Genomic DNA, 12,288 nt, shown 5'->3' with positions numbered 1-12,288 from the left:
CAACACTTCAAAAGTTTGAAATGACGGCAGCCCTGTAGAGCAGATAGATATGGGAGTAGATATGCCAAAAGGAACTGTTACGTCAGAAATGTATAACCAGCTTGGCAAATCACCTGAAAACTATTAGTAACAGCTCAGCTGTCTTGCAAAGTATTCTTATCTAGGTATTGCGGCTAATGTTAGCCTGCATGCTAACAAAGTGGCTGATCAGCACATTATTTTAGGTGCAGTGACTTAAAACTGAAGTTCCAATAAACTACAGCTTGTGTCCTCGTCTCTCATCAGCCCTAGTCTTGTGTAGGGCTGCAACTAAGGAATTTTATTGATGGCTCTGCCGGGTAATTTTTCAATTATTGTCTAGACACTGGTGAAAAATTCCTATTTTAACTTTCAGAAGCCTGATGTGATGCCTTCAAGTGTCTTAAATGATCCAACAAACAGCCAATGATACTCAGTTTTTACATATTGCAGAAGCAAGAACCAACGTTTCGCAGTTTTTGCTTAAAAATAAAAAGACAAACGACGGATTGATCCACCATTCAATCAATGAATTAATCAAACAGTCAATACTTTCAGCTCTAATGTAACACTATATATTGGGCATCACCAACTAAACTCGGACCAGGCCTGGATCGAGTGTTGATTTGATCCAAACCCATGAATCAATTTCTGAAAAACTTAGAGAATAAACAGAATCTTCTCCGACAGTTACAAAGCACAGGCGCAGCTAATCCACTTAATACAGCGATAGCTTCACTCAAATTGACAGTTTACTGTCTGTAGAAAGATCGCTGGAGAGAACAACGAAAGAGAGATGTGTGAGAGATGACAGCATGGAGCAACTGACCCTGCTACTGACTGGCTACAGACACTGTCTGACATTGTTTGCTCTGGTCTGACCAAAGCAACGCCACACACCACGACCATGTTTTGATCAGCTCACAGCTGTGACTCAGCTTTCTCCACTGTGCACATTATTAAAACCAAGTACCCAGGCTCACTAATGAGCACCTACACATGTGCATGAGAATGACACCAACTCCATTCAAGCTAAGATTCAAAGTACTGGCAGGGGAGACACAGGCTCATTTCTCTTTTGGGGACAGGAAGTAGAAAAAAAAGTGTAAATAATAAAGGGAGGATTTGCCATGAACGCTCTGCTTGTAATGTCGGCCTTTAGTTCATTGTGCTAGAACTAATTTTATTATTGGTAAAGACAGCTGTGTTTTCAATGCAAGTTCAATGTGTCTGTATGTTAAACGTGTCCAACTTTGAAAACTGACAATACATGATAGGCTGTAGGACACAAACTGAACATTATGAGGTTTGGATCTTGACTTCCTTGCACTGTATTAGAACACCCTGCTATGTGCCGTCTCCAAAAGAAAAAGTTTTGTTTTATTTTCTTAGATTCGCAAAAGAATCTTTGTACTTGCACAGCCTAAAAGAAAGCATATTGTTATGGTCAGTGGGTGACAACGTTTCAAACAATATTATCATCATATGAAGTTCTCCTCCACTCCTGCCAGTCCCATCATATAAACCTGCAAACTGTGCCTCTGAAAATGTCAGATGTGGCGCCATGGTGCGGCCGTGCACGTTGGGCTGTTCAACCATGAAAAGAACTTTTATCTCTTTTAACTTGAGAAGGATTTTCTTTAAAAATCTAGTTTTATTTGGTCATTCTCCAACTCATACCTAATACACACAAGAAAAAAAGAATTAGTAATTATCACAACACTGATAATGATAATAAGTCATTACTTTTTGAAGTAGTGACGAACCAAAGCAAGTGAAGCTGACCACAGAGGTGTAGCCTATTGCACCTACCCTATACAAATGTAATCCCTCTCAATCATCACATGTGACCCATTAGAAGTGTGTGGCGGTGTCTGTATCTGCAGAGACCCCACCCTCTGTCTCTATTTTCTAATATTACTGTGTACGAGATGTTTCTGGGCGTCAACCTTTGGGCAGTAGTGTGTGGGCCCTTTTGTTTTTTTTTGTTGTTGTTGGGTTTTTTTGTTGTTGTTTTTTAAGATATTATTGGTTGAAATTTTTTGGGGCTATGGTACGTAAGCACGTCATATTTTGTTTTACGATGATGATGATTTTTATTCTATTTTAAATTTTAGAAAATCCCGACATGTAACAGTTTCAGATGAGCAATGCCTGTGCTGAAAATAAAACATATTATGCTGCCTTTCTCTCACGGGGTATTTAAAAATATATGTGAACAGAGCTACCCCAATAATCATCCATGCCATAAAACATCAATTAGTAGCCCGGGCTATTATTTGCTTAAATCACTAAATTTATCAGGCTGATATTTGAAACAGGCCTTTAATTCCTTTCACACAAAACTGTTCAGGAATATGATCAAATTGTTTTTTGTACCAGTAGTCTAGTAGCCAACTAGGTGAACCCGGAAATGTTGAGTACACCAAAGTTTTGTTTTTGTTCTTGCAATAATGTCTGACAAAGTCTCATGTATGGCTGTGTCTCCGAGCTCCGAGCTCTCGATTAGCAGAGTAGTGATTCCTTTGGATCCAGATATTTTAAAGTCCCCATCTTTGCCACTGCATGGTGCCAACAGACACTTCTTTCCCGACATTTCGACCTGCTCAAACCACCTCTCTTTGTTTTCAAAGTACTTAACCCTAGAGTCGAATGGTTAAATAATCCTCCACAACAACTTGAGAAAGCAGCAATAACACACTGAATATCGACTGTTTTTAATCCTTTCCTTATCAAACCACAAGAAGTCTGAATTTTTAAAAAAGAAGAAATCTGAAATTTTAAAATAATGGTAACTAATTTTAGAATACCAGATTCACCCACAAAATGGATCTGACTAGAAATATATTTGCAAGGTGAATTTTAAAGAGTTAAAATATCATTCCAACTTAAATCTCAACATGGCGGAATTTATTTCAACATGTTGAGATTAAAATAGAAATGAAAATAACCTAAAATTTTGGCCGAAATTAATAAAAAATGTGTCTAAATTTATCCAAATTTGTTATAGAATTACCATTTTGAAGTCTGAAAGTGCCAGAATTGAATTCACTACTTTCTAAAACCTCTTAAACCACTCCAATATTGTAGAAACTGGTCACACAGTGCAAAATCTATTGTCAATCTGGACGATTCTGCTAATTATGCTAATTGTGTTAATTATGCAAATTGCTCAACATATGAAAATTAGCATCCGGCAGTTTCTGTATGCTGGGGACCCATACTTCACATTTCTGCAATAAAACTTTGGTGTACTCAACATTTCCAGGTTCACAATGGGCTGGCTACTAGACTACAGTATGAATTACCTTCATAAAAATCAGGCTTTGAATAATATAATTTATTATGATCATTTCGAGGCACCTGGCTCACCGACACAACACCGCTTTATCCTGTTAAAACAATTTTCATAACGTGTATTAATTTTTATGAAAAACACGTTTGATTCTTTTGATCTGAGGACCTTTACGGACTAAAGGAATATGAATAACTCACTGGGTAATCGAGGAACGGACACATATGCCAACTTTAGGACAGCTTTAGAGGTAGGGATGTCAGCACTTGTTTACTCTTCCTGCAAGTGAATTTTAATGACTTACAGTCTTCTCTGGTGCTCATGGTTTCAGTAACATGAAATCAATCAAGCCAACAATGTGCAGCATCTCCATATTGATAAGTTTAAACCTTTAAGTTAACTCAAGTGGGTAGTCTACAATCTGGTTTTATATATCTAAAGAACTTCTATAAAAATCAACTGCTTGGCAACCAGACCAGGCCTCTGATTGAGACAGGTATTTATTTGTCAAAAGGTGTAGCTTCAACCAGCTAGTATAAAGGACTGGGCGTTTAATTGGGACTCGGCCTTTGATTAAAGTTTTATGGTACATTAAATAACAGACATAAAGTGAAATCTAAATGCTGCTGAATTTGAAATCATAGTTGAAGTTTAAGCCAGCTGAACTCGTCAAAAATAAAAGCATAGGAAGACATATGGAAAAGATGAAAAATAGGCTAAAGCCAAATATGACACCAGGAAATTCTTGCACTACACTTTCACTGACAACTGATGGTTTTTGTGAGGCTTCTCCTCCACTTAACAAAGTGCAGATGCTTGGAGAGAAATAAAAATATAAATGTGGGTAGCTGCAGACTGACAGCCAATTGAATAAGATCTACTTCTCCCTGCAGTTGGAGGGGCATTAGGAATAAAGCTCAACCGAATGGATGGGTCATACATCATTGAGCATTACTCGTGCTGCGCTGTGTCTCTAAAACACAAATTGGATTACCTGTGCACCCACGCGGATCACCCGAATTGGACAGGCATGGGCATACAGGACACACACATAAACACACACACACACACATATATATACCCATGCATGTGCAAAATGCATGATGCAAACATTGTAAAAGTCACAAATCCATGGAGCTTCACTGGGCTCGCAGTTAAAGGAGTTTACACATACAGCACCTGCAGTCCATCTCTTTAATCCACATACAAACGCACACATACACACAGAGTGCAATTTTTGTTCCCCGATAATAAATGCCACATTATTGTGATGTACAGCGGAGGGCCACATCATATAAAGGTTGCCGTGATGGAATCTCCGTTTGAAGCTGCCGGCCTTGACATGCGAAATCAGATCCTAAAACTGTTTATGGCGCTATGAAGCCAGACAGCATCCCTCTTCTCCAGTAAACAGTCCACTGGAAGCTGATGATTTATTAGTGAGGCATCCAATAAATCTGAATACTCATCTTTCTAAACAGCCCATTTCTAGATTTGGACTTTTTAGAAGGCAGTTTTTTTTGTTCATCACAGTCTGGTGGCCAAGGCCCGGTCTTTCCAGCTGAGATCATCACTGATGCAGCAGCAGCAGCAGCAGCAGCAGCAGCAGAGCCTCAATAATGAATCCAGGACTTTACAGCCAGCCACTAATTGAGCCATTATTATTATTTGGAACAACACATTTTAAATGGAGCCTCATAACAATAGGTCACACCCAGTGTAAACCAAGAAGCTCTTTGTGCAATCTAAAGGGTTGTAAAGGCCACAGTGGCTGTTTAGTTTAATAGGAAATTAGGTTTTTGTAAAGAGATGCACTGATAGCATCTGGAGTTGGTAGTGATCAAGCTCTTAAAGTGCTCGTACATGCATCAAAAAGCAAGTTTGTACTGATACCAGCAGTGAAATAAGTTGCTCTTTGGCATTATGAAATGAATTTTTCTAGCTTGAGGAAAAACACAGCAGTGAGGGGAGTCGCAGCGCTGCAGCTTCAAACCAAAGAGACGTTCAAAGTGGTGGTGCAGTTCCCTCAGCAAACAGAAATCTAATCATTATTTGGATTTTTTACTTCAAAATAACAGTTTATTTTTCACTTTTTGAAAATTCATGCAATTAATTTAAGAAATGTTGATATCAAAATATGGTATGAACAAGATTTTGGGGATAAAAAGAAACTACAGAGCTGAGAAATTGTTATGTAATCACAGTATATAAACAACTACAGCGGATGTTTACCAGAATGGGATAAGCTCATTTTATATCTCCTCTGTCTTGTTCCCTGCCCAAACAACTTTCTACAAACCCTCATTATCATTATCATAATAATCATTACTTTTATAGTATTAAGAAGGACTGTTGTGAAAGTGAATATTAAGCATGTGTTCTATTTGTTGTCCTGAAAACTTTGTGTGAACCCTTTTAGGTTCAGGGCTGCAGCTATTAGTCATTTCTATCATCAATTAATCTGTTGTTTATTTTCTTCATTAATTAAACAAAATGTCACATTTTCCCAGAGGCCAAAGCAACATCTTAATATCACTTGTTTTGTTCAACCATCGGTCCAAAAGGTGGAGTGAATGTCAAGAGCATTAAAGCAAGAAGAACTGAAAAGGCAAAAGCCATTCGGGTTGCAGCACCAAAACAAAGGAAGACAAGGAAGACAAAATGTATAGATTTACAATTATCGTATTCTCTTGTTGTTTGATATTTCATTTGTCATTACCTCTAAGTAATAACTAGTAGTAATAGTAGTAGTAATAAATACTATAAATATAAAGATAAAAATAACAATAGTAGCAAGATAAATATTAAGTGCGGTGGATATGCTGGGTCCAGTGCTGTGTCCAAAACCCAAAGCTATTTCATGAACTAGTATATTTGACAAAGAAGAAAGCAAAAGCTAAAATCTGAGAAGTTGGAACGAGCTGATAATTGACTTTTTTTCTTGGAAAGTGAAACAATTTTTCAAAACAGTTGCCAATTGTCAGCTATTAATTCCCTAATAAACTACACCTGCCAACCATATCATGCACGACAGGAGGCATGCATCCACTGCTACATGTAGCTCACCTTGCACTAAGTTAGCTAACATTACAGCTTAGCTGAGAAAGATGCTATTAATATTTACATCTTGCACTGTCATGAGCACAAGTCTGTCTTCCTTGAGAAGATGCACACTTTCTTTTGCATGGTGATACGGTTGGTGGGTGTGGTTCGGTAGAAAGTAAATAGCCCCTACATGCAACTGCTTACAGGGTCTGTGGATTATCAAGTAAGCGGGTTATAATTTCAGGAAAGAGACACTGTTGTTGATTTTTTTTTTTTTATGTACTGAACACCACAAGCCGAGTGCTATCTAGCTCCATTATATCCACTGTGGGGAGCCCCAGGGCTCAGTGCTCGGCCCAACACTCTTTTCCATTTACATGCTTCCTCTTGGCCACCTCATACATAGGCATAATATTAGTTTATACTTTTATGCATTTGATACTCAGATCTATCCAAGCTGTGATCCTGCAAACAACTCCCTAAAGGCTGTCACCCTGCTGAACTACCTTCATGACATCCACAAGTGAACGTTAATTATCACAGCTAGATGCTGATAAAACGGAGATAATGATCATAGGTCAAGATGGTGCAAATTCCTAAATGTCAGACAACCTTGGTCCAATGTCCCACCCAGTGACCCATTTTCGGTCAAAACCTAATCTAAGACAAACACGTAAAATCAATGGTTTAATCTTGCTTTCATCATCTCAGAAACTTTTCAAAGATTAGACCATTTCTTTCCACCACAATTCTGGAAGCTGATACCTGAGCCTTCATTAACTACTACATTAGACTGCTATAATTCCTTGGTCTCTGACAAGAAAAAAATCCCTCTAATCCAAAACTCTGCTGCCAGGATTTTGACGAGGAAACTGATCCTGGCTTCCTTACCCGTGCTACCTGTTGCTTTTAGAATACATTTAAGGTAGTATTGATTACTTAGAAAGCCCCGAGAGGCCTCACTCTAAGTTACTTATCTGATCTGTTGTTGCCCTACGTCTCCTCTCACACCATGAGATCCTCAGATGTGTCGCTCCTTATCGTTCCCAGGTTTAGATTAATTGACAAAGGTGATAGAGCCTTTGCAGTCAGAGCTCCTAGACTTTGAAATGACCTGCCTGAGGAGATCAGGGCTGCAAACTCTGTCTCATCTTTTAAGAACCCACTTTTTAAGAATTGCTTTTCTGTGATTTTACCTATGTTTTATGACATTTTTATTGATCGGTTTTAATTCTGTACCTGTTTGGCTCTTAGTTAGTTTTATTCTGTCGATGTTTTGAAAGGTACTATATAAACAAGGTAATTATTTATTCTTATTATAGTCGAGAGAAGATAGATATCTCTATGGTTGATAGCTCCAACACCAAGCAACTCACACCAAAACAATCCAGACTGATAAACAGCACCACAGGTAAGAGGAAACATATGTATTTTTGATTTTGGGGTGAACTGTCCCTTTAAAGCCACATTACCACTTCCCCTCAGTGCCTGCAAATATCAGCAACATGGCATTGTTTGTTCTAAATGGTGTATCTGTTATTTTTAGAATAAAACTTAGGGACAGGCCCAGATCTCTGGCGCAGACTCCCCGCTAGTTAAAAAAGGCCATCTGAAATCTGATGCTAAGTGAGCTGACAGCAGCCTGTGGTCATTGTAATCCCCCTCAGAATAAGATTATCCCTGTGTGGCAACATTGGGCCAGGGTGGGCACTCCCATCAGCCGTGTGTCTAAGACGGAGCCCACTGAACACCTACCACTAATCTCTGTACACAGACACAAGCTGACAGGCTGCATATAAACTCAGCACCGACTGGGATTCAGCATCAGTCCCCGGTGAGCTGAGTGAAGTCTCCGAAACGACGTCTTAAGCATCAAAAAATGGACCCCAGAGCTGTGGTTTCTCTTCTCCTGCTGCTGCTGATGGGCCTCTGCACAGCTCATGATGGCACAGTAAGATATTACTCACTAAATATAACAGCCTGTGTGCACACTGTGTGTAATGAATGACATGGTTCCCATACCATCTTTGTCCAGGCTGATGATTAGACTGATTTTAAAAATAAAGCACAATAGCTCACTGTTTCCTTTGTTCCCACAGGATCATGCTGCTGATGATGGTGAGTGACCAAACCTCAGTGCGTCGATTTAACACAGTGTGTTATTGTGAAAACAAAATGTGTGACTTATGTTTTGCCTCCATTTAGAGATCTTAGCTGATGCTCCTGACACGGAGGACTTTACCACAACCATTCTGAAGATGAACAATGGTGAGTATTCAATAATGATATTAGAGCGTGGGAACACCGATTTCAATATTACTGCTGACTTCCTATATTCAATAATAGAAAACATATTTAGTGGAGCTGGATTTCATGCTTTGATTTTACTGATGTTTTTGCCAGTTAGATTAAATGCATATTTTCTCTTTTTTTCAAACAGTATCTAATAATTTCCTGCTGGAGGGAGACATACTGATACCAAAAACCAGGACTGCTATGAAGTGCATGAATAAAGCCTATAGCTGTCTGTGGCAGAAGTCGGCCAACGGGAATGTTGAAATCCCTTACCTTATAAGCGAAAAATACGGTATGTTTTACTATTTAAGGACTCTGCATATTGGCGTCTCTTTCACACAGTGAATCCGTGACGTTACTGACAAAGTCCTTTCATGCACAACTGCAGACAACACCGAGAGGAGTGAGATTTTACGTGCCATGAAGGACTTTGAATACAAAACCTGCATCCGCTTCGTTCCACGTGCAGCTGAGAGAGCGTACTTAAGCATTCAACCAAGATACGGGTGAGTCAATGACTACAGCAAACCTGCATGTGAAGGTGAAAAATACAGGACTAGTAGTGTAAATAAAATTAATGTGACAAAGATATTTCATGTGTTAAGGGAAAGTGATCAGAAAAAATACTTATCTACGCTTATCTAGTGTATTGGGTATCGTGTAGTTAAAAAAGGAGCCCAGAGCTCCTGTTTAAAGTGATGGTTAAAGGGTTACTTCAGTATTTTGCAACCTGGACCTTATTTTTTGTTTCTAAGTGACTAATGGAGACAACAGCTTTTAAACTGGTGCAATATAGAAGGATACTGCTGCAGTCCACAGCAGCGAAACAGGCTGCAATGTAACATTAAAGGGCAATTGTGCACCGTCAATTTACGACCACTAAAAGTGTTTGTTTTTGCCACTGACAGGCTCAGATTATTATTATAAGTGTTTGACAGCATTATGGTAAAGATCCCTACAGAGATAGACCTTGTTAAAGAGGAAGGTCCTTTTTGTTTAACCAGAAACAGTCCCAAAATCCCTCTCACCAAACCCACCAGACTCAATTCAAATAAACAGCAAGTTTATCATCATAAAACACACCTCATTCAAAGTCAACAGAAACAAAATAAAACTCACAAACTGTCTTGGTTCGTCTTTCCACTGTTCAAACAATACCCAACTCTGTTTGTGGTTGAACATAAGCGATCTTACTCTTTAACAAACAGCTCTATCTCTGTTGGGATCCTTTCCATGATGTTGTCAGATCTGAGCCTGTCAGTGGCAAAAACAAACACTTTTACTGGACGTAAACTGATGGTGCACAAATGCCCTGTGTGGTGAAACTGCAGCCTGTTAATGTGGTGCTGCTTTCAGCAGTCTCACTCGATACTGGACCAATTCCAAAAATTGTTGTTCCCATTAGTCATTAGACAAAAACATTAGAAAATACAGTCCAAGTTCAGAAAAACCGAAGTTACCCTTTAACATATTTAATATCTACAAAGCAAATCCAATTCAGTGTTTGTTTATTTTTGTCCCCTTCATATCACAGCTGCTCAGCATACTGAAGCCAGAGAGAGATTTCATTCAAACACAGTAACATTAGTAAAGCTATTTAAATCGCTTTGACAGCAGAACAGCTCTGCATCTCAGGCTTTCTTTGGTGGTTTCCTATTATATTTTGTGTAATGTGCTCTGTGCAAAGGAGTGTCAGTACAAAGAGATGCTAAACGGCTACAAACAGACACAAAACGACCACAAAGAGATGCAATACAACTACAAAGAAGCACATGAAAATTGACGAATGACTCTAATCATTTAGCATCTTTCAGTTTGGGGGTTTTGTTCCTTTGTCTCATATCCATCCAGACTCACAGGTTAACACTGCTAAATCCATCTTGCAGCATCATTCTTGCCTTTAACTACAGCAGGAAGTGCTTTTTTTTTTTTTTTTTAAATCCGGCCCTCCTCCCTCTAGCTGGTTGAAATGCTACCCAAACATTTGGCGGCCTTCTCCGTGACCTCTCCACAACAAGAGCTTTAGAAGAACAAAACAACAGAACAGTAAACTGCAGGTTTGGCTTCAAAGCAGCTGTTTCTGCCTGTTGTTCAAACGATGTATCTGTAATTGAAACGACTCAGCTCCCAGCTATGCTAACCCAAAAAAATAAATTAATTAACTCCCCAAACATCATCAGAAAGCTAATTATTTAAGCATGTACACACAGGGTCGCTGATAATGTAAATTATGTGAATTTATTAATCAAATGTGGAGTTGCATGTTGCATATTAATCATCTCCATCTCTGTTCAACTCTTTTCTTAACCATTAGCTGCTTCTCTATGCTGGGTCGTATCGGAGACAAGCAGGTGGTGTCACTGCAGAGGTACAGCTGCATAAAACAAGCCATCATCCAGCACGAGCTGCTGCACGCGCTGGGTTTCTACCACGAACACACTCGAAGCGACCGTGACCAGCACATCAGGATCAACTGGGAGAACATGAAAGAATGTAAGAACCCTGCAGTGTCGTTTCGGATTGGTTGATTCAGACTGTTTTATTTTCTCGTCTGTCACCATATTGATCTTTATGTTCACCAGATTTCGCCTACAACTTCAAAATCAAGGACACAAATAACCTCAACACTCCGTATGACTACTCCTCTGTGATGCACTACGGAAGGTGAAAGACGCCACTGAATCAATGAAGTCAATGTTGGACATAATTCTGTTCCAGCAACTCATTTGTGAAATATTTGTTTTAATGATTCTGTAGAACGGCCTTTGGAAAGTATGGAGCAGAGACCATAACCCCGATCCCTGACTCATCTGTTCCCATCGGCGAAAACGACGAACTGTCCAGAATCGACATTCTCAGAGTCAACAAGCTCTACAAGTGCTGGCGTTACCTTGGATAGAAGATCACTGCAGTGTGTTTGCATTCTGACATCATACCTGACGTCCATGTGACTGTATGACAATAAAGTGGTCAGCCTTCATTCATATTTTGTCTTCTGTCATTGATTTGACTGCACAGTATATGTAGCAGTTTTGTGTTCGACACAAAAAGACAGATCTGAGTTTTATCCAATGTTTGGTGTTAAAGAAAATGTACTAATTTCGAGAGTACAAACTCGTAATGGTAAGAAGCATTACGAACTGGACACGAGGTTTAACAGACATAATGAAAGACGAGGCATATCCGGCACATTCTCAATCCTAAATACTAGGGGTGGGGGGAAAAAATCGATACAGCATAGTATCGCGATATTTTTGTGTGGCAATAACATATATATCATATCGCAACAACCGCAGTAATATTGTATATATAATACTAGAGTATTGTGATAATATCGTATCGTGGATCCTCCAGTGATTCCCATCCCTATTAAAAATTTATTTTCGCTTAAAATATATTATAAATCATTGATGATTCACCTTGAATGCAAAGTTCCGGTCTCTGAGGGTTCACTAGATTTGCGGGTGAGGAAACATACAGTACAGGCCAAAAGTTTGGACACACCTTCTCATTCAATGCGTTTTCTTTATTTTCATGACTATTTACATTGTAGATTCTCACTGAAGGCATCAAAACTATGAATGAACACATGTGGAGTTATGTACTTAACAAAAAAGGTGAAATAACTGAAAACA

General features: G+C 39.0%; 2 protein-coding genes across 2 annotated transcripts in view; one reads left to right on the top strand and one right to left on the bottom strand.

The window, feature by feature from the left end:
- Positions 1-12,288, bottom strand: part of LOC125897554 (MAM domain-containing glycosylphosphatidylinositol anchor protein 2-like) — a 178,938-nt gene that overhangs the window by 91,309 nt on the left and 75,341 nt on the right. The window lies entirely within an intron of this gene.
- Positions 8,086-11,556, top strand: LOC125897303 (low choriolytic enzyme-like). The gene is made up of 8 exons (XM_049590534.1): positions 8,086-8,309; positions 8,458-8,476; positions 8,564-8,626; positions 8,799-8,945; positions 9,042-9,159; positions 10,968-11,146; positions 11,236-11,317; positions 11,411-11,556. The coding sequence occupies exons 1-8, from the start codon at positions 8,238-8,240 to the stop codon at positions 11,550-11,552; spliced, it is 822 nt and encodes a 273-aa protein (XP_049446491.1). The 5' UTR covers positions 8,086-8,237; the 3' UTR covers positions 11,553-11,556.

This window comes from Epinephelus fuscoguttatus, linkage group LG11 (assembly GCF_011397635.1).
Source record: "Epinephelus fuscoguttatus linkage group LG11, E.fuscoguttatus.final_Chr_v1".
In the NCBI taxonomy this organism is placed as follows: Eukaryota; Metazoa; Chordata; class Actinopteri; order Perciformes; family Serranidae; genus Epinephelus; species Epinephelus fuscoguttatus.
The sequence above is the reverse complement of the archived record's forward strand: the minus strand, read 5'-3'. Positions and strand labels throughout refer to the sequence as shown.